The 22,456-nt window shown below is 39.7% G+C and overlaps 4 protein-coding genes across 6 annotated transcripts; all 4 read right to left on the bottom strand.

The window, feature by feature from the left end:
• Positions 1–477: 477 nt before the first annotated feature.
• api5 (apoptosis inhibitor 5) lies at positions 478–8,923 on the bottom strand. Of its 2 annotated transcripts, none has more exons than XM_020079424.2 (14): positions 8,604–8,923; positions 7,311–7,472; positions 7,018–7,111; positions 6,491–6,556; positions 5,946–6,097; positions 5,117–5,323; positions 4,646–4,750; positions 3,853–3,942; positions 3,275–3,456; positions 3,043–3,136; positions 2,838–2,894; positions 2,033–2,112; positions 1,780–1,922; positions 478–1,098 (listed from the first exon to the last, which is right to left on the bottom strand). In XM_020079424.2, the coding sequence occupies exons 1-14, from the start codon at positions 8,673–8,675 to the stop codon at positions 1,022–1,024; spliced, it is 1,581 nt and encodes a 526-aa protein (XP_019934983.1). In that variant the 5' UTR covers positions 8,676–8,923; the 3' UTR covers positions 478–1,021. The 2 variants fall into 2 exon arrangements, with proteins under 2 accessions (XP_019934983.1, XP_019934985.1); XM_020079426.2 differs by having other exon boundaries at positions 1,816–1,922; positions 8,604–8,921.
• A 1,005-nt stretch (positions 8,924–9,928) lies between these two features.
• Positions 9,929–15,713, bottom strand: samm50 (SAMM50 sorting and assembly machinery component). 2 transcript variants are annotated; one of them, XM_020078665.2, is made up of 15 exons: positions 15,514–15,713; positions 14,517–14,627; positions 14,309–14,410; positions 14,131–14,218; positions 13,818–13,924; positions 13,537–13,667; positions 13,196–13,283; positions 12,939–13,067; positions 12,631–12,702; positions 12,468–12,554; positions 12,098–12,168; positions 11,441–11,508; positions 11,202–11,348; positions 10,858–10,999; positions 9,929–10,110 (listed from the first exon to the last, which is right to left on the bottom strand). In XM_020078665.2, exons 1-15 carry the CDS (start codon positions 15,532–15,534, stop codon positions 10,065–10,067), a joined length of 1,410 nt encoding a protein of 469 aa, XP_019934224.1. In that variant the 5' UTR covers positions 15,535–15,713; the 3' UTR covers positions 9,929–10,064. The 2 variants fall into 2 exon arrangements, with proteins under 2 accessions (XP_019934224.1, XP_069383997.1); XM_069527896.1 differs by having other exon boundaries at positions 11,202–11,358; positions 11,442–11,508.
• Positions 15,714–17,421: 1,708 nt separating this feature from the next.
• Positions 17,422–19,558, bottom strand: efcab10 (EF-hand calcium binding domain 10). Its single transcript, XM_020078825.2, has 4 exons — positions 19,399–19,558; positions 18,029–18,193; positions 17,658–17,748; positions 17,422–17,555 (listed from the first exon to the last, which is right to left on the bottom strand). The coding sequence occupies exons 1-4, from the start codon at positions 19,499–19,501 to the stop codon at positions 17,510–17,512; spliced, it is 405 nt and encodes a 134-aa protein (XP_019934384.2). The 5' UTR covers positions 19,502–19,558; the 3' UTR covers positions 17,422–17,509.
• Positions 19,559–20,004: 446 nt separating this feature from the next.
• uqcc6 (ubiquinol-cytochrome c reductase complex assembly factor 6) lies at positions 20,005–21,902 on the bottom strand. The gene is made up of 3 exons (XM_020078752.2): positions 21,766–21,902; positions 20,973–21,099; positions 20,005–20,571 (listed from the first exon to the last, which is right to left on the bottom strand). Exons 2-3 carry the CDS (start codon positions 21,078–21,080, stop codon positions 20,452–20,454), a joined length of 228 nt encoding a protein of 75 aa, XP_019934311.1. The 5' UTR covers positions 21,081–21,099; positions 21,766–21,902; the 3' UTR covers positions 20,005–20,451.
• Between the last annotated feature and the right edge of the window lie 554 nt (positions 21,903–22,456).

The following is a 22,456-nucleotide window of genomic DNA, read 5'->3' as shown; positions in this document are numbered from 1 at the left end:
TGCCTCTACAGAAACAGTCACCCCACATTTCACTGCATGTTTTACCTTACATCCATGTCTTGATGAGAGTCCTCAAATCCTTAAGATAAGATTTGTTAGTTAAACACAGCACCAAAATTCCATATCCAATAAGTGTATTAATAAAAACAAAACACATCCAAGAGAACATGTGTGTAAGAAAAGTGACATTGAAATTTTGAACTTGAAGTTAAGATAATTTAATTCAGTATTTAGGCCCTAGGTTTAGACCAGATATAATTAAACGCTATTTAATGTTTAATAAAAGCAATTTCGGCTTCTCAAGTTTAGGTTAAAAGGGATGTCTTGTTAAATTTAACACTGTGTTGTAACTGAACAAAATAAAAAAACATATTATTAGATTATGATTATAATGGTATGAGCTATCAAATTGATAATGAGAAGACAAAGTGTGAGGTAAGTTTGGCTTGTAAAAAACACAAAACGAGGACCAAGGTCTTCATTCCATACAAGTTTATGATAAAAATCCAATGAAACAAGATCATTGATTCATACAAAGTAACATAAGCCAATTCAACTTCATGTCTAATAAAAAAAGAAAAACATGATTAAATAAAAGGATAGAAAGAAATGCATTCATCAACATTTTGCAAAACAAGAGGATTTTCATCTTTTCCTACAATAATCTGACATGAATATTTATCAGTTACAACTTGGCAGTCTTTTGTTCCACAAAAACACGTCTTTAAAAAATTAAGGAAAAACACCATGTAGTTGTACTTTATCTAAGCCCGGGTGAAGAGGAACAGGAAACAAATGTTGAAATGACAGGTAGAAAAATCTGATATTGTTGTCTTATATTCTGAAAACAGGAAAATAAAACCCCTCCGATGAAAATTATTTGTATATGCGGGTTTGAAGGTGAAAGACGTGGAGACCAGTTAAAAAACACATGATTAGGTGACACATAGTCCATCTTAGTGCGGAAAAGATCCTGATGTGATGCAGTTCAATGAGCAATACAAATTTTTTTTTGTGCATCTCAGTAAATTCGGCCTCGGCTCCTGTTGCCTCTGGTTCCGAAGCCTCGTCCTCGCCCCCCCCTGAAGCCGCCTCGTTCTACAGTCAACAAAAAAAACAATTAGAACAATTCTCCAGCTCCAACGTTTTACATAGTTTTAGTAAAAGTGTGGAAGATGCAGTGTTTCACATTGTCTCCTCTGAATAAAAAATGTAATACAAGACTTTTGTCTCATGTATTCACTTTCATGACAAGGATGATGCTTTGCCACAAGAGTCGGTTTGACTGGTGGGTCATTCCAGGTCAAATCATCAAGCTTTTAACAATGTCATATATCATACTGAAATTCATCATGATGTTTTTATCACGAGAAACAAAGATGTTATTTGACTCAGTTCATAATTTAGAGAGATAAGGGTTAGAGAAATTTGAACTGTTCTCACACTGCTTCTTAAAGATTCTTTACCACTGCAACATTCAAATGTTGTTTTGCAATAAATATATAATTCATTTGTAGGTTAAAAAGTGATTTAGGCTCTAAGGCAGATACAATTACAGTTCCATAGTTTTCTTATATGATCAAATCAGCTTGCCAGATTTCATTAGGATCTGTGACTTTGACAAAATTCCAAGCTGATAACAGCGGACATCCTCCGCTAATTAACAGATGCGCCTTTAAACCTGCAGTGGGTGTGTGCGTAAAACACAACAGAAACATTTTCAGGAGCTGAAGAAGCTGTTTGTGTGAGAGGTAAACGTTGCCACCAAGTGGTTCTCACCATAGCTAAAATTGCCAATGGAGGCGCTGTACTTGCCGCTGGGGGGGTTGTAGATTTGCCGAGCATCCCTCCGGGGCAGAGGGGAGATCTGTTTTTTTGTGCTGCCCCCAGACCCCATCTCCTCAACTGACGGACGCTTCGGTCTAAAAACAAAAACACACAGAAGTCTGTGAAGATCTATTCTGGCAACAGATACACTCCTCTGCATGAATGGCCTCTGACAGCAAAATGATAGAAGTGGAAGCAGACTTACGCTACTGCCTCTGTCTTCTGGACAGGTTTCCAGGATAGAGTGACTGTGCTCTTGTACGATGGAGGGTTGTGGAAGAGATCCTGCAAATACAATCAAGTTTAAAGATATAATTTAAAAAAAACAGTCCACTCCTTGTTCTCCTTGAATGCAGTGATCAGAATAATGGAGGCTTTGCAATATCATGTTACAGTTCATACGCTAAATACTTTGTGACAAAAGCAATAGTCAGTTTGAGGTGACACCCTGAGACAGCTGTTGGTTATAAGTTGATTCACTGGACTGCACTATAATCAAGATGTCCCTGATATGTTTGTTATAAACATAAATTAAGTAAACATATAAGAAACACTCTTTCACTTATTAAGATAAACGTGTTATCTTTTTTAGCTTAATGATACTAAATGAAGGGCTACAGGGGGCAGCACCATGGCATCATTGATTAGAAAAGTAGTGCTTTAAATAAATGTGTGATTGGCACAGGGTATGAGGGTATGAGGTCGAGAACCAGGGAGGTTGTATTGGTAATTCATGTTTTTGTTGTTTTATATTACTTTACACTTTGCTTGGTTTGTCATGATATGGGGTAGAGGTTGGGGGTGGAGGTTTATGAGAGAAAAACAAAGAAAGAGGTGGGTGTGGTGGTAAAAAACAAAATAAAACTGTTCTATTCCACTTGGTCTGTCTTGTATCACTTTATACCCAGCATGGTGCACCCCCCTCCTTTCATAAATAAGAAATCGATCACCAGAAAACCTTTAAGCATAAAGACATTTGTGTCACTTTGTGTGTATGACCAACACCTTACCTTGATGAGGACGTTGATGTTGTTTGTGATCTTCAGGGCCACCACTTTTATTTTGTTCTGGTAACACAACAAAAGAGAAGTCAGGTTTTTTGATATTTTACAGGAGGACTCTCAGGACATAAAACATCTTAAACTACTCAGCATGAATGTTGTTGACCACAAGCAATAAGTCATCAATCAAATTTGAAGGTGCAGCGGTAAATACCTCTTCTGTCTTTAGAGCATCTCCTGTCTTGCCCTGCAGTGCGACTCGTAACTGTCTGATGTAAACTTGCAGGCCTCTGGCAAAGTACTGTAACCTGTGGACATAAAAAGGACAGTCAACTTAAAGAAAAAGTAGTTACTTTAAGAATCCAGTGAGTCAACCAATGAGTGTGTACCAACTGAACGTTTCACCTATGTATGAGCTGTAAGATAAGTTTTTTGTGTCACTTCACCTGATCTTGAAGTCTTTGAGACGCTCAGCATCAACTTTGTCGAGGAGGAAGTCTGGCAGCTTCTTGCCAAGCTGGTGGAAGCCAAAGAGGAGGCACTCAACATAGCTGAACTGCAGTTTGGGCTCCTCGCTGGTTGAGTTCTCTCCGTTCTCCACTTCTTCTGGTGGCATGGGCATGAACTCCTACAAGCAGAGAATACTTGAAAAACCACAACTAGAAGCTTTCTAACTACAAAGAACTGGGACCAGTAGGGGTCTTTATTTTTAACTAGTGTGGAATCAGCACTGGAACAACATCAGCAAGGCACATTTACTTACTATCAAAAAAATAATAATACATTTACAGAGGAGGTTTCCATGGTTCCATGGGAAAGAATGGAAGACTAGCTTATTATCATTTGTATTATCATTAATATTAGGGCAACTAGGGCCTCTTGTTGATTACAACAAACATTTTTTTGCAGATATAGCAATAGATTTAATAATTTCTTAAAGACTGACAATGTTATAATTCAGAGAAAAGTTGAATCAGCTAATGTGCATTTTGATTTTCACCCCAACAGGACAGTGTGTTCTCACCAGCAGCTTGGTAAACAGCATGTTGAGGTTGGCCTCCAGCTTTTCCATGTCTCCACAAAACGGACTCATCTCAGCGAGCAGCTTCAGTACCTACACACACACACACACACAGTAATATGCATTGCTAATGAGAAAAAGGGTTGCGTGGTGCGGACTAATGACCCATTAACAACATGCAGTAGGCTGCCACCTCTGACAGGTGGCTGCCACGCTGACTTTGTTTACTACGACTACAACCACTCACCAAATGTCAGACATTAGGAGTATCGACCTCACACCAGTGGACGTATTTGTCAGCCCACTCAGAAATAGTGCTGTTCCATGCTTAACAATTACAGGCCCTGTAACAAGTTTTTTTGTCTAATGGCCACACTGGTTGTAAAAAGCAACACTGTTTACACTTAGCACTCAGTTCTTGTCCTGTTCTTGGCTTATTACTTTGTGGTACAATGTTATATTCATGTCTGCCAGTAAAGCTTCATTGACTTTGACATAGAATTTGTTTCCACTCACACGACTATTATGTCCTGATTTGCCATGACAGGCAGCAGGGATGAACACAGGCAGAAGTGCCAAGTAAAGTTAAGCTCCTTTAGGTAAATTTGTAATTGGGATTTTTTGGCTATATAAATAAAATTAGCTTGACACATAAAAAACACAAAATATGCAAATTACAGTCCAAAAATACTCTGCAGCACTGAGGTGGAATAACCCAGTAGGAGCAAATAGTGTCATTCGAGGAGACATTAAAAAACTGCACATTTTCAATTAAAGGGAAGAAGGAAGAGCTCACCTCCAACTGAATGTCCAGCTCAGCCACAGGACTTGTCAGGGTGCTGAGGTTGGGCAGCACGTGTTCACAGAAATAGGTTACAAAACGTGTGGAATGGACATTTTTCTACAAGAAAAGAGAAAACTAAGATTAATTCACACTACAATGATTCATTGTAATATACGTTTAACGTGGGTTTGCATATATAGTGTATTTCAGAGGTATTTGCTAATTTGGAAGTTAAGCTTCCTAGAATTCTATCAAACAACATTTTTAAAGTCTACTACCATAATCTCTTTGCACAATCAGCAGTAGTTTAGAAGTCTAATGAAAATACTTTATAAAACTGTTACTACTAACTAAAGTAAAATTCTCTAAGAATATTAACTAAAATCTAAATGTCCCTCTGTTAAAAGACAAGCACAACATCTTTTATAAATTAAGACATTGTTTGACACGGGAACTTGTTTGAGGTTTATTGTTTCTACTCACGGAGAACAGGGGCAGGGCTTGGCGTGTGCACTGCAGCAGGCGGTCAACAGTGTCAGGGTCGGTCGGGTTTAGAGCCTGCTCGAGGAAAGCCTGCTCCACCACCAACTCCACCAGCTGCTGCCGGCCGTGCACCGTCTGCAGCACCCGCAGGCCGGACACCACACGCATCAACAGCACAAACTCCTCTCCTGTCACATCCTCCAACACCTGAGCAGACAGCAAAGAAGAGACAAGAAGCCGTTAAACAATGTGTATTTTTTTTTCCACAGGCAAACATCCACCAGATACTGCAGTTCAAGTCTAGCTAGCAGGTAAGATTCTTTGTTTAGTGTATTTAACTTTGCAAGACAAATAATTGACAAAACAATACATGGAGGACAAGGAGAGTGAATACAGGCCAGTTAACAGAATGGAATGACAAAGCAGTGTGGTGTTATCTACATTAAACAATTATATTAATAATTTCACAGAGATCATAAGGAGAGACGTTCAAGGTATGGCTCTTTGCTAACAATGCTTGTGAACGATATTAGATTAATCCATTAGACTTATGTGCCCACAAATTCCCAGTGCAATTTCACATTTAAAAATGAAATGCACATGGGGGTGGTATTTGAAAAAAGTTTCAAATACCACCCCCATGTGAAGAAGTCAGTAAAATTACTGGCCACAGTCAAAACACTCAGCTTTGACCAGAGGCAGCATTAACTCTGACTCCAGTCCATCATACAGTGTGATGTAGTTGGATGTTAATGACCTGGGCTACATTCAGAATGACAATAAAGATCACTATCGACGATCACTTATCACTTTTGGACTAATTACCAACCTTCTTTGTTTCTGCAAAGACGTAGTCCTCCACCTCCTTTGTCATGACCTCCTCTGGCAGGGTCTTCAGTTTGGCTGACAGAAACTTGATCGCCCTTTCCCGCACTATGTCCTCTCCCTGAAGGATCTGAGAGAAGAGGCCCCCGAGAGTACCTGGACAACAAAACACAGGAGTAGACAGGATTAAAAGAATGATTAAACACAGATGAGTGGTTATTCACAAAATTAAATCAACTACTTCAGATCTACTGGCTGTGATGGAAGAATAATGATGGAGTTGGTTCACAAGGCAATTCACTCAGGTATCAGTGCATAATGGTCGTTACTAAAACTAAACTAAAGATATCCCAAATATATTGTTTAATATACACGGCAAAAGACCACAGGTGTAACATGATCTCACAGTGGAATTAGTACCCCAGCGAGATGCATAAGAAAGACATTTTTCATAGTGTCCTTTTCCACCACAGCTCTGAACTGGGCTGAATAAGTTACAAAAATACAAGAGCATTATTTAGATCAGCAAAAGGAGGGAGCAGCACTTACCCTTAGCATCAACCTTGAAGATAGAAATAAGTGCTACATTCACTTGGTTGAATTCTGCTGTATCATCTAAAAATCACAAAAATAGAAATTGGTCAGCAGTCTTCAGAGAAAATCAACCAAACAGTGTAGGCTGCACTTACACAATTTTATATTTAAGGAAACAGCGCTGCTCAAACTTCCCATGAGAAATTAAGAAGTAATTTACAAAACATTGGTGTTAGCTAATACAAGTCAATCAACAAAAATCAATATGAATCCATTCTTAACATTGGCAATGCCATTAGATTCATTAAAATAGCACAGGATCACATCAAAACCAACAGACCAAGACAAGGTTCAGACTGACAAGCCAATGTTATTTCCAGGGTATCCAGGAAACTATGACCACTGAAAATTTTATTTGGATATTCACTTGGGGAAACTGTATTGACTTATTCACTGAGAAAATAATAATCCAATTAATCAATAATGAAATGAGTCCTTGGTTCCAGTCCCAAAGAGTTTATCTTATCTTGAGATATCATTACCTGTCTGAAGGAGCTGGGTGAGAATATCTGCAACTCTGAGGATGTTCTCGCCAGTTGCAAACCGTGGGAGCTCCTTGATGGCCTGTCGTCGAATCTGAACAAAGACATAGATAGAAATGTCATAATAGAATAAAACTACAAATTCATTAAGCCAAAGGAGGAAACCACACATCAATTTAGGAGCACAGAAAAGCTGAAGCTTTATCTCAAGAGAATTTGAGGGACAAGACAATCTCTGCATCCCACACGAGTATATAAAGTACCCGTCCACATCCGTATCCTTTAATACTAACCGAGACATCTTCATCCTCACAAAGATCAAGCTGAGCATTTATGGCGGCATCGGCGAGTTCTGGGAAGCTGCTGAAGAACTTGGGAATAAACTGTGCTGCCAGGCGTTTCTCCTTGGGGCCCCCCTTCACACCATCCAGGATAACTTGGTAAGCATCTTTGTGCTGCGGAATCAAAATGAGAAAAAAAAGAGTACACTCATTAACATGTGCAGGTTATTAAGTAAAGATTATAGTTTCAGTCGAGCACTCATACCACATTATAATAGGAGGTTCAACTTAAAGTTTCTGTGGTCTAAAGATCACTGTGTTGCTGCACTCTGTGGAATAGCAGCGCAAACGGCTGATCGACGGTGGGTGTGACTTTAGGACTTTCATCAGGTTAAGCAGAAACTTGGGGGTTTGTATTGTTAATACAGCAAAGTGGGGGTGCTTAAACACTTCTTAACGAGGGCACAATGGTTACAGGCATCCCCTGGAGATATAATCAGGTTCAGCCCTTTTTTTAACTGGGAGCATATACACTGATGTTGCATTTTACAACTACACATACATGGTAAACTCCACGTTTTGCTGAGTTGATTTTGACAATTCCTACTAAACCTTTCTCATTACATGAGAAACAACATTAAGGTACCACACTGAGATGCAGAAATATACCATAAAAAAGGTCCATTCATATAACACAGATTATCTCAAAATCCTGATGATTAACTAGAAGACACATCTAGTACACATATACAATTTTAGTGCGAGTGGTGCCACCTGCATCAGTAACGTTTTAAAAAGTTTATAATTAACCCTGTGTACCAGTATTGCATCTTGCTGTGTGCACAATATAATTCATCAAACTTGCTCCTCTAGACATGAGTCTAAAGGTCTAAAGCAACAAAAAGTCTTCATTATTCACTGGAGTAGCCTGCAGGGCATACCGCTCAATGAATATAAAACTATAACATGTTCTAGTTCATTTCGCTTTAAATGTACTAAAGTCAAACTGTGGAGTAATCCCCATCGATCTGCAGGAACTCATCATCCAGAGTGAGATAGAGAGGGTCGAGGCTCATGCTAGCAGCCCCAGCCTTTGGGGTCGCCATGGCGAAGCTTTTAACATTTGCCCGGTCACTACGCTAGCTACGATTAGCTTAGCACGCACGCACACAACAGTGTTATGTAATTGAGCGCAGATCGCAGAGGTGTGAGTGAACCAGCGCTCTGTAGCTAAGCCACACCGCCCCCCCCCCGGCTGTGTTTGACCCTCAGCTCCAAACGGGAGCATATGAGGCGTCCATTTACCTGACTGAGGTTGTCCTTAGCATCGGCCAGGACCCCGTAGCTACGGTAGAGATCCTCAATGGTGACCGCCATCAGCGTGCGTCCGGGTGGCTGCCGCTCAGACAAGACCGCCAATGAAACCGCAGAAGAAAACTCTTCTCGGGTCGGTTTCTCTCCGCTTCCAGGCGAATGTAACACACCCGAGAGAGTGTTACCGGGGGGATGTGTTCTCTGGAGCGGGGACGGGCTGATAAGATCTGGTGGAGATTGTGAATGGGCTCCTTCCTCTGTCGCTGCTCCAACGATGCTCTCCAGCTAACATGCTACGGAACAAAGAGCACGACGCATGCGCGCGTTCAGCCAACCCCGTCAGCAACTCTGCACACGTGACACTGGTCTGCGCACTAGTGTTGCGCAGTAGCTCCACTCATGGTTTCCTGAAAGCACATGTAAACACACCTCGTTTATTTATAAGTCTTATTTCAGTGAGTCGTATTGTTAACTTCACCAGTGTTATATCCATTTTAAATTGTGTTCATTAATATTCTTTTGTAAAGTTTGTACAATAAAGATGATAAAGAACCCATTGTATTCTTTTCAAAATCGGATTTCCACAAAACTTGGTAGAAGGATGTGATGTGGGTCAGTAGAGAACCCATAAAATGTTGATGTGAATCAGGATCAGAAGGTGGATCCAGTGATATTTTAAAACTTCTTTATCAATTTGTCTTTATCAGATTTCCCAGGGAATAATTAATTGATCTTGATGAAATAAATCAGGCACATTCAGTGAACGAATATATATTAGTGTGTGACATTTGGTGCAGCTTGACTGAATTTAAGGGGTGTGCTAGGCCTTAGCAGACGAATGCGCTATACTGAGTGACATTAATTAAGAAATGAGACACTTGAAGGATGTTTTCGCATTCATCTTTTGAAAGTGTTAAGTTTCTCTGACTGTAAGCATCAGTTTCGACATCACAACTAGTCTGCAGCTGAAACAAGTGTGATGTGGACACTTCGCCAGCACTGAATTTCCCTTCAAAGGTTAGCTATCTGAAAAATTAACATTGCATTGGATTTAGCTGCAACACTGTTTTACCCCTGAGACTCCAAAAGTGCTTTGTGGACTCAAACACTTCACATATCCTTTAATCGGCATAGTGGTGAGTGGATGAGTGAATTTTCATTTTTTGGTGAACTATCCCTTTAAGAATGTATCAGTATCATTGATAACCATTTGTCCATTCAGTGGTAGAGACACACTGGAGGCAGTCTTAAAATTCACTTGACATATAGTAAGTTCTAAACAGCAAATGTTAAGAAAAGATGCATCAATGAGAACAGTCAGTGCAAACAATTTTACTGAGCAAATGAGTTGAAACAATGATTCTGTACAAGCAATTTCCTTTTCCAAAAAATGTTTCTAGCATAACATTAATGGTGAAGCACAAAGTAGCTCCAGATTCAACAAATGTGGTTTCACAGGAATCGGATTCCTGCACCAAACTGGACTCCATCACATATCCTGCAAGAAGAAAAAGCTGTAAGAATTCAGGTTCAAGCAAAACAAAACATGTGATTGTCCTGAGTGCATGTCAAGGACATATGACGTGAACATTGAAGGAATGCTCTTATCATGTGTGTTGGAAGTTATCAGACATCTACATGATTACAGAGAAGAGGCTTTTGTGTGATTCAAAAGATTTGCTTCACACCTTTGAAAGAATTTTGACAGGACTCAATATTTCATTTGTTTGGCTTGATAATCCCTTGAGTAGATTTCAATTGTAAACAGAGGTTTGCTTTTCAATGAGGAAAATTCCTCATTACCTCTGCTAAGGAAGTTATGTTTTTGTCTGCATTTGTTGGTTTGTTCGAGGGATAATGCAAAAACTATACAACCAATTTTGTGGAGGGGGTGGCACATGATAGAAGGAGGAACACATTAAATATTGTTGAGGATCCAGATTCAGGATTTTTGTTTTACTTTCCCCTATATGTCAGAGAATAATTCATGGATCTTGATGACAAAAAAAAAATCTGCCATGTTTACTTATGAGTGTGTGTAATTTGGTGCAGCAGATTCAAATAAACTGCTGGGCCTTGGCAGAGATATGTGCCCTCTGAATGCCATTCTAGTTCAATGCGTATTTATAAAAGAGCTATTGGGCTTCAGCCATACCTGCTGTGCCTTGAATGTCTTTAAAGTTAATTTAATAGGTGAAATTAAAATATCACAGGAGCTACATTTTGCTAAGCTAACCAACCCTACCTGTCTCCACTCTGGACTCCCATTGGAATGCAGTAATTCAGCTCCAACCTGGCAATGTTCCCCAAACGCAGCACAAGGCCCACTCCGTATGACCAACGGATGCATTCTGCCAGTTTCTTCAAATGTGCATATGGCCCCTCACCTGAGTATAAACAAACAAATAACTGAAGCCAGACTGAAGATCTTTGCCCAAACAAAGTCCACATTCCAAACTTTAACAAGAAAACAAATGATTGTCCCGATCCTTTCTGATAATATCCAGACATTCATGTCGAGATCTGCTTCATAAAACATGAAGTTTTAACTGTCATTACATTGGTGCTTATTCTGCTTTAAATTCTCACCATAGTTGAGATTACAAAGGTTTCCAGCATTGAGGAAGAAGTGTGTTCTGAAGAGGTCACCAAAGCCGCCCCGGCCCGGTCTGAAGGGTAGAGGGGTGTAGAGGTGGAGACCTCCAGCCCAGTAGCCCTCTCCTCCCAGGTAGTCACCTGCCATACCAGTAATGCCAGCACACAAGCTTTAAATTAACCATCACACTTCAGTCTGATTACCAGGCAACTCGGCCAAGTTAGTATCTCACCTTCGCTCTGTGGGCCCATACTGTACATACTGAATCCCCTGATACTGGTGGGGCCTCCGAGATAGAACCTAGAAGGTTGAGAAAAGACAATACATTATACAGAAATGGGCTTTATGTAAATACAAAAATAAATAAAATATAATAACAGTAGTTTGCCAGACCGATATCAACACAGACTGCAGCGTCACCAGCAGCGGCTGCGATAAACAGCTCATTGAGACAATTATAGTATCTACAGAATGCGATTGCTCCACTTTGCACCAGAATCCCTGTTCTGTCCTGTTCCTGTGAATCATTGTTCAAATCTGAACAAAACACTATACACATATTTTTAGACTCAATCTGTTCTCAGACATGCAATCTAGAAAAGGCCCAGACAAATTGCTCCGGACCTTTGCCTTTCACATATAAAGAACACAGCAGGACGTTCTCCAGGTCAGAGGCATTCACAACAATGGGAAAATCTCAGACACATTCAGGTAAGGGTTGGTTTTTGAGCATATCATAAAAGGATGCCAGTTTGCTGAAAATGAAGACAAATATAAGCTTAAAAATTGTACTCGCATTGTTTCAATTTGATCTGAGGAGGCCAGAGTTTAACACTTTAAAAACCCTGGTCTAGCAATGGCAATATGCTGCTGCATTGTATTTGTGTACCTGTCGGCGATGCTTGCTGGCCTCTCACCAATGGGTAGGAGCAGACCGCCCCACAATGAGGCAGAAAGGACCTGGAGGAGAAAGTCAGTGTCTAGTTAAGCTGAGTTCATCAAACTGTTTTTTTTTTTTTTTAGACATAATAAATGTTGCCTGGCTTAAGAGCTACACTAAACTAGAATTTTCCTCTACTGGATGTTTATTTGATGTTACATTTTTACAAGACAGTGGGTATATTACTTTAATTCTTTACCTTGCAATTAATCATTAGACACAAACTATGTAAAATTTCTTTAACTTCTAATTTGTACTCAGGGCTGGTAGAAATGAGATCATTTGCCAAATGGCAGAAATGTAAAAGGCAGAATCTCACCGAGTCCCAGAAAAGTGTTTTGTTGAGCTGGATCTCAAAGTCCTCCTTCAGGAAACTAGCATCTCCCCCAGTGTAACCAGCAAGTTCCTACACAACCACAACATTAACATAATATTGTTTTCATGTCACATAAAAGATGTATGACTTGTGTTAAACAACAAACCTGATGGATCTTTAACAGGCCACCTTTCCTGGGAAGGATGGAGGAATTTCTGGTGTCAATGACCATAGCATGCTGAAAAACAAAATGACAAATAAGTAATGACAAAATACCAATCCATTAGTACAGTGTCTTGCTGGATATTCTGTTGTTTGCCAATATTAAACATAAGTCAAATCCACTCCACAAATTAGAATTGGAAATTGTTGCAGAAAACGAATCCAAAACTCAGCCGAGGTTTTTTTGTTTTTTTCTGAAAGAGGACATCATGAAACTCCGTAAACATTTGAAATCCAACAATTTAAAAATACCGAGAGTGAGGATTTGAGGGAATGGCCACTCTCCTCCCGAATAGCAAACGAGGCAGTGCGAGCCAGACAGCCCAGCTCTCTCCAAACTCCCTCCCACTTGAGTGTCTGGCTGGTCTTCCACAAGGGGAACTGTGTGTGAGAAATAAGTAACACGTTCATTGTAAATGAGCTTAGATAATAATGGCTTGATGAAAGCCTGAGAGAAAAAAATACAAAGACATTTTTAACGTGGGGAAAAGATAGAAACAAGTATTTACACTCATTTCTGCAGAGATGCCTCGATCTGTCTCCCTCAGTGAACTCCATGGAAACTGACCAGTTACTTTGTACATGTTGATTGAGATACTGAAAATGAAAAATGAAATGACAGTTCAATACCTTGATTATAAACTAAATCCATCTATAGTTACTGCATTAGCTGCTCAGACTCCAAACGGAAGGACCCTCATCTAGAGCTAAAGCAGCAGGGGCGTCACCACATGTGCCTCATGACCAACCTCAGCCTTAGCAGAAGAATAACCCTTCCCACAGATGTAATAGACACACTTTCATATAAGACCTATAAACAGATATATTTTTTGTGCTGTTCATATCTTACTTGCGTTCAAAGTGTCCTGGTTGAGGTTTGAAGAAGGACAGGCCGTAGGACGTCTCTTTGGTGCCATAGGAGAACTGGAAGGTCAGTTTCTCTGCACGACCAAATACATTAGGTAACTTCAGGCCCAGTACCTGTAATTACAACGGGGGAGATTTGTGTCAAGGTAAAAACAAAAACCTTTCAACTGACCTTTAAAAAGGTCAACGTAGCACCATGATTGGATCCAGAACTGTGTGGCCTTTCAGAAAGTAGATGCTGACATCATGCACTGTAGCACTCACCATGCTGCCTTCATTGTTTCCGACCATAGTGTTGTAGCTGCCCGTCATTCGTCTCAGCTCAGTGACCTCGAAGGTCACGTCGAGGCCATTTGGAAGAGCGTCCTCACCTAAACGCAAGAGAAAGTATAAATATATAGACAATATAAAATCTAATTCAGGGTTAGTTTAAAACAATGGGACAGAGATCTCATGTGGGGATGCATGTCACAGATAATTATTATGGTCCAACACAGGAGATTAATGATAACAACTTGTACATTTATTTGGAAAGTACCTATACATAACCATAAGAGTGTGCCGTGACTGACAGTACCTCGTGATGTGTCAATGACCACTTCGACTTTTCTGAAGATACCAAGACGCAGAAGCTTCTGTCGGGCTTCGTGAGACTTTCGCATCACCTGGACGACAAAGTGAACATTTTGTTTATTCCATTTACTGCTATTCACAAACAACCATTACTGAGCACTGCCGTCTGCACCTGCACCTACATCAATCAAGTTCTTTGCCCTGAAAACTTCTGCGATTTCATAAGTCAACAGGTCCTCCTTGGTTCTTCCGAGTCCATCTATGTGTACTTGTTGAACCACAACCTGAAAAACAAGAGGGACGAACAGTGAAAGGGACAATATAAACCTCCAAATCAAAGTCCTAGTGAGGGAGTTGTGTAATTACTGTCTGGTACAAAACAACTCTTACATCCTTGTTTTCAAGAACTTCTTGTTTGGGCTCCTGTTCAATATCTGCAGCCTCGATGTCGTCTGCTTGAACCCCAAACTCTGGCCCTTTCATGGGCAGAGGGTCCAGGCTCTGCAACACAAAATATAATAAAATAGTTCCATCAGTCAAATCTAGTCATGTCCAAGGCAAAGATGGCATCCCAAAACTCCTCTATAATCAGTTATACTATGTTATAAAAAAGAGAAAAGCAACAATACCTGACAGGCCTGGTATTAGAGAATGAAAGACAACCATAACAAATAGTTCTGCTTTTGTGTCAACTGAGAATTCTACTAATGTCTTTAGCTCTATATTGTAGAGATATTTCTGACCTGGATAACCTATAAGATCAATATTTCAAATAGTTTCTTTCCATTTACTGGTGCTTCATACTTCAACTGCATCCAAGGTTAATCCAGCTGGAGACATTGCATTTTTTACACAACTACATTTGTTCGACAGCCTCAGTTAATATTTAGACTCGGATCAATACAAAATGTGACTGATATTCATCTAAAATCAACTGATGAATAATTGCATTATCACAGCAGAAGCTCCATGGACACTTCTAAACAAGTTAGAATTACCCCAACCTTTAACAGCTGCAGCACAACACTCACATTTCAATGCATCAATACATGGAGAAGATAAGCAATGTTGTTTTTAAACCCTGTATGACAGGTAGTTGTATTATTTCTATAGAGTACTTATGGTTCTTTTAGTGTGTTATGGTGCTCATACCAGACTGCCCACCCCAGCAGCCCTGCAGTGAATGGAGGCAGCACTAGCATGTCACATTACTGTTAAAGACGAGTGTAAAATACACAGCACACAAAGTATTTTCAGTGCGAGCTGAGCAGAGAACCGTGAGTGAGTCACAGAGCTGGATGAACAGTGTGGGCCTTTCTGTCCGCACAGTCATCGGATAACTCAGCACTCAGAGGTCAATGTCACAGCCGGCCGATCGCTCTCTTACCCGTGCGTGGACGGTGCCCATGCCGAGCTCCGCGGGACAAGGTCCGGGTAAATGTGGACGAAACTTCTCAGCGTGGATCGAGACAAACTACTTTCACCTACATGGAAGAGGGGAGAGGAGAAGAAGCTCCGAAAGAGGAGGCGGCCATGTCACTTTCTTGGCCACGCCCTCCGCTGGTGAGCGTTCAACACGGCGACGCTGCGAAATGAGCACGTGCGTGAGAAGGGTTGAGAAAAAAAGAGGAGAGATGTGGATTAGACGTGAGATAGTGAGATAAGATAACATTTGGTTTGATGAAGCAAAACTAAAATGATTCACTCTGCTGGAATGCGGTTCTGTGTTTGGCAACGTTTTTTCATTCACAAAAGAGATCACAAGAATAAACGATGATTCTTAAAATCATCTTCCATATTTATTTTTTTACTTCATTAATTCATTTAAGTTGCTTTACAGCGTCTTTAAGTCAGTTTATATAGACAACTGAAATAAGGTGTTTAGGGTTCATTATATATATTTATGAATCTATCTATTATCTTTATTTATTTATATTGAAGCTGTCTTATTTTATACATATCAGTTCTAAACATGTCTTCATATCTGTTACTCAATAATTATTATTGATCATCAGAAGACAGTCACATTGTCTTGTTCTCTATGGCAACCACTATGTAGGCTACTACATAGTAGTGCTATTTTTTTGAGTGGATGATGCAGTTTGCTTTTGTATGTTAATATTTTCAGTTTTACAAAAAGAGAGATCTTCTTCTTTGGGGGTTTGACGGCAGCTTGCATCCATGTTATTTAACTCATGCAAGGTTCGGATTGTCAGATTTCAGTTCTGCTGAACAGACGCCTCCTGCCTTGTCCACTTCCACCACACTCCAGTGTGCTGCACCTGCTCCTGTTAGCCCTGACCAATCCCTCCATCATGAAATGTGAAAGGGATTTTGACCATATTTCTATGTGACCACTAGAGTGCAATGTAAGTGGAACCGAGAAGCCTTAGCCCAAGGCTAGGGAAGAAGTCAGCTGGGAGGACAATGATGCCTTGGTAAAAGTGAACAATGAAGGAGGAGGAATAGAAATGACCTTCTGGAGCTATACACTGCCCTGGGTGGAGAAAAAGTTTCAACCTGAAGAAAAGGAGCTGACAGTCCTAGAAAGGTACTGGGGTTCCATAAGGGATCTAGTACAAGGCCAAGGGAGTAAAGTTATCAACCAGAGAAACATAATTTTCTCAATCTGCAATCATCAGAGGACTTTGACTAAGGTCTGATGCTTATATTCTACTAATTATTGAATAATAAAGAACAACAGTACTCTCTGTGGGACCTTTGGCGAAATATTTGTTTCAAATACATTTATGTGAAGGCTGGTTTTGAAAACCTTACCTCCTGCAGTCCCAGGAAATCACCACAAGACATCTGGATCAGGGCCTACGCATGAACTTTCTTGTGATGCTGCTTGAAGTAATGTTTCCTGAAGTTGACTGTGCATTGGAAATAATTATTTTAGTAAGTCACTGACAGGCATATGCACAGATAAACCCCTCTGACTTAATAAGTGCTGTTTATGTGAGACATTTTAAAATTGTGTATCTAAGTTCTTTAACATGGCCCCTGATTGCATCAATTCTCAATGAAAACTTCTTGCAATGCCTGACTTCTGCATTTCAGTTTGACTTCTGTGGAACTGCACAATCTTCTGCACCTCCCTCTTTGACTCCCCTTATCACAGTCACCACCACAAATGTCATTGTGAAATGCATCAGGACAGTGCATATCATGTGAACTGTAAATCCCTTTACTTAGAATAGATGTAGAACTTGTGAATTGTATTCAGTAGTTATCTGTTATCGAACATCCTCATGTGGGAGGTTACTAGTATGATGAATGTGCAATTAAAATATATACTACTGTATGAAACTTTATTTAGTACAAATAATAATGATATTTATGATAAATATCAACTGAGTGGGCGAAAAAAGCATCAAAATTCATGGTTGTTCATATGTTGCTGAGCTTCTCTGCAGGCCTTGAGTCCTGTTAAAAAAACAAAATAAAACGTTCCTTCATAAGATGGCGTATTTGAAAGTGCTTGTCAATATTGTTTTGTCATGTTTATAGTTTAGAAACTGCCCTTACGCTTCTGTTTTAAACGTCTCATAGGATATTCTGTCTTCATTTGCACCTTCAGGACATTCATCAAAGTACTTAATGCCCAGTGTGGTCAGAGCTGTGGAGAATAAAGAACAGTTAATTATGAAGTGATACTTGGATGAAAACACCTCTACATGAATGAATAATTATTCTACTTCATATAATTATTGTACAATTAAAGGTTCTGATAAAGATAAACAGAATACACACATGAAAAATTAATGCATGAAAATATTTCTATGGGTTTTCCTGTTGACCTGAGGATTATGAAGACACTTTGAATGACAATCATGTATTTTGCAGTGGCAGTCCCTCAACCCAGGAAGATATTAAAAGCGCCCTCATCTTTTGCTCACCGTGCTTGTATTGTGCAAAAGTGATGTGTTTTTGATCAGTGGGGTCCAGGATCCCGAGGACTGCGTCCAGGTTGGAGTTGTTGAACAGATTGGGTCCTTGTCCACCGCTCTGTTGAGAAATCTTCAGCTGTTCCAGCTGCTCTATAAGAAACTCTCTGGGTTTCTCTGAAGGAAAGAATGAATCAAAGCACATCATCTATAACATCACTATTAAAGTTAAATTATTGAATGCCTTAGGGAAAGTTCAGAACAACCACGACTGAATAAATATATGATCAAGAACTTTAAATAATAAAGCAACACAAAACTATATTGTTTCTAAATATACTTTGAATACAATAGCCAGGAGACCAGGAGAAGACCATTGTGCTGTGGTGGTGGTGGAAGTAGTAACCTCAGAGACACAGCAAAAAATTAATTCATTGTTTAAGGATGTAGTTTGTAGTTCTTTAAGGATGCAGTTTGTATTTCTTTCAGAATGTACTTAATAGTTCTTCAATGATGTCTTTGCAGTTCTTCAGGCTGTAGTTTGTAGTTCTTCAGGGTGTATTTTGTAGTTCTTTAAGGGTGTAGTTTGTAGTTTTTTAAGCATGTAATTTGTAGTTCTTTAGGGTGTATTTTGTAGTTCTTTAAGAGTGTAGTTTGTAGTTCTTTCAGGGTGTAGTTTGTAGTTTTTTAGGGGTGTAGTTTGTAGTTCTTCCGGGTATATTTTGTAGTTCTTTGAGGGTGTAGTTTGTAGTTCTTCGGGGTGTATTTTGTAGTTCTTTAAGGGTGTAGTTTGTAGTTCTTTCAGAGTGTATTTTGTAGTTCTTCAGGGTGTTGTTTGTAGTTCTTTCAGAGTGTAGTTTGTACTTCTTTAAGGGTGTATTTTGTAGTTCTTCAGGGTGTTGTTTGTAGTTATTTCAGGGTGTAGTTTGTAGTTCTTTAAGGATACTTAATAGTTCTTTAAGGGTGTAGTTTGTAGTTCTTTCAGAGTGTAGTTTGTAGATATTTCACAGTGTAGTTTGTAGTTCTTTAAGGGTGTAGTTTGTAGATATTTCACAGTGTAGTTTGTAGTTCTTTAAGGGTGTAGTTTGTAGATATTTCACAGTGTAGTTTGTAGTTCTTTAAGGGTGTAGTTTGTGCGCATTATACAGAGATGTGTTTGTGTCGTTCCGCTCACCCTCACTGAATTAAACAGTGATTGTACATCCAGTTGAAGCAGCACTTCTTCACAAACAGTTTCGAGAGTTAACTGCACTGATATAAAAACATCTGTGGCTGAGAAGCTGCGCCATGTAAATGGAGCTGGCACGCTAACTGTTGCTAAAGCTAACCTTACTGCACAGAGTGTGGGACGCTGTGTGTGAGCCAGAGGAATAATCTCTAACCGGGTCTGTAGAAGAAGAGCAGACTGCTCAGGTTCTCCATCAGCTCCATTATTCGGTGTCTCTTCAGATAGTCAGCCGCGTCTCGTTCTCTCTGCGTCGCCATTTTCTCCGCCTCCCGTTTGTTTAAGCTTGTTGCTATGATACCAACCTTACATGACCACAGCACGTGTTAGCAAAGGAGAGGAAGTCCATTCAGAATAAATAGTATAAATACCCTGGGTACTGAGCAGCCAGCAAATCCTGCTCACAGTAGAATAATTCAGCTTTGATTAGGACAGTTTACATTATAAAGATTGTATTTTTGTATTTATTCTCATTGATTGATCTTATTTCTTAATGCTGCTATCTGATATTCATTCAATTAAAGTAACCATCCCTTCTCTTAGTTCTATTGTGTGACACTTTATTATTTTATGGGTTTAAAGTGCCAGTAGCCTCTCCTCAGTGATCTACAAATGCAAATTGTGTGTGACGAAGCCAGACTCACAATGTCCACTCAGATGAAAGTTCTTACAGGTTCTAAAATCAAATTTCCCAGGCAGCAAAAGTATAATTTCAGCTTGACACTATGTCAAGCACATGCAACATCATGCAAGGAAGCTGTTGTTAACTGAGGTGCTTTTATTAGTATTTTCAGAGGCCAGTTATAAGAAGACATTCAGAACTGGATCTTTCGCCTCACCCCAGAAGAATTAGGATGTGGTTCTTCAGGATAATTCTGACCTCTTTAATGTAAATGCTGAGCAAAATATTTACTCCAAAATGCTGTGTGTAGCATATTTCATCACACAAATACAAACACAATCAAAAAGGATGAAAAGATGTATTGACATCAGATGGATACAACTGGATGGAAAAGATAAGGTCTTCGTCTTGGGCAGCAAAACTCCGACATTCCACTCTCATTTGTTCCATTATAAGAAAGAGGCCAACACAGAAGATCTCCATTTACTGATATCCAAGTTCACCCAGGCATTCTTCAGCCTCCGGCTGTTGGCAAAAACTGGATAAAGTCTACTCGATTGTGAGTCCATCACACAGAGGATGTATAACTCAGTCCACTTTTTGTTCTGCTCTGAACTGCTGTAACGTAGCATCAGCTTCTTCTTTGACTCTGTATCCCAGCAGTTCTGTCTGAAGCTCCCCAGGCCTTGGTGGGATCTCTGGTATACTCTGAAAGAGCAGAACAGCAAGTGTTGTTAAACACACAGTAAAAGAAAACAGAGCCCATTCAGTTTTTTTTAATTTTCCAAACAAAAATGTAAAAATCTAATAATGTGACACTTCAACATATTAGCTACACTTGAAGTGATAGTGAAACCGTTCAAAGACCTTGAACACCAACATTAAAAATCTGGTTGTTTGGTACCGATTCTAACACAGTTGTGCCAGATGTTTGCAGACCTGTTAAAGACCTGACAGAATCATCACTACTGTCCTGTGTATACATTAAAGCTGCTCCTTTTACCCCTGGTGTGTGGTGGCTGTCAAATGACTTTATGGCTATTGCAGAATTGCAGGGTAATAAAAACTGAATGGGGAAACTGGGGGGAATGGTTAAACTTGTCCCTCACCAGATCAGGTAGGTAGTACTGATGGACAACCTGTGCTCCTGCAAACATGGCCAGTACACTGGCTCCAAACATCCTCAGGTACCGAGGCCAAGACACACCGGCTGGCATCCTCACACACTTTGTTCACCTGGAGACAGAAAGAAACACAGAGGTAGAGTCAAGGTGCTGTTCATGGACTTAACAGTTTAAAAGAATTTCTTAGCAAAATAAAAGAGGTTAAAAAGAGAAAAAGTAGAAGAATTTAATAATAATAATGGCTTGCATTTATATAGCACCCCTCAGGGGACCCAAGGACGCTTTACACATGTTAGAAATAAGTAGAAGGAGTAAAATAGTACAAATGCAATTGATAGAAATGTGTGCAATAATAAAATAACAATAACATGAATACAATGATGACCTTAGATGTTGTAACATAGTTTAGTTAGAGGCTCTTATGTATAAAAACATTGGATTTTAAAAGCTGCAACAAATGGAGCAGAAGCATCTGTCTCTGCTCTTCTTTTTAGTTGGGTGATAAGTGGAATATTCTGTTAAATAATTTGCTGGATAACAAAAAACAAACATTGTCCAGTCAAATTGTAGAATAAAGCCTCATAAGCTTCTTAATATGAGTTGAAGTATGAAGTAAACATCATAGATGAGCTGTTTGTGATATCAATGTCAGTGTGTGTTAGCACCTTTGGTTAGCAGCATAGGTTAGCACCATGGGCTGTATGTAAAGGTTAGCGCTGATGTATCAGGGACACAAACAGATAATAGTGACAAAGCGACGGACTCGATCTGATCTTACCTTGTTTATGTCACTGTCATTGAGAGAAGTGCTCGCTGGGTTTCACCATCTCTCAGACACCAGTGTCACACGGGTCATGCTGTTCAGCTGACACGGGGATAGTCCGACAGAGTCAAGAGCTCTCACTCTGCCTTTACTCGCGGATACAACAACAAAAAACGGAGGTTTCCGTTTCCCTACATGTATTTGTAAACTATGTGGTAGTTCTTTTTGTGAATTTACGTGTTGAAGACGATATTAATTTAATTTAAAAACATTTTAAGCTTCAATGATTAATAGAACACCCTCGATGTGTATTCTGCTGCGTTCAGGTTGCATTTCTTATCAGCATTTTCTATATAGTTTGTGAGTAAAACGCTATTTTCGCTAGCTGCATACTATTTGTAGCTGTTTAAGACTTGTCAATCAGGGGAATCGTAACAGGAAGTAAATAATAATCCAGATATTAGACTGACTCGAAATAAAACACATCTTTTTTCCCCTGTGACGTCCAGTTTTTTCACTGTGGAGTGATGTTCTTTACAAAAATACACATATCTTTGGCTGCTGCCTTCTTCTACGGCATTAAGCTTGTAGGATAAATACTCTAACGCCATCTAGAGGCAGCGGGAGGACGTGCAGTCTGTGAAGCGTACAATAGACGTGCGCTGCTTTGCTCCACGTGTGTTTCCTGATGTTTGAAATGATGCGG

Source organism: Paralichthys olivaceus, chromosome 7 (assembly GCF_024713975.1).
Source record: "Paralichthys olivaceus isolate ysfri-2021 chromosome 7, ASM2471397v2, whole genome shotgun sequence".
Lineage (NCBI taxonomy): Eukaryota > Metazoa > Chordata > Actinopteri > Pleuronectiformes > Paralichthyidae > Paralichthys > Paralichthys olivaceus.
Note: the sequence above shows the minus strand (reverse complement) of the source record. Positions and strands in the feature narration are given on the sequence as shown.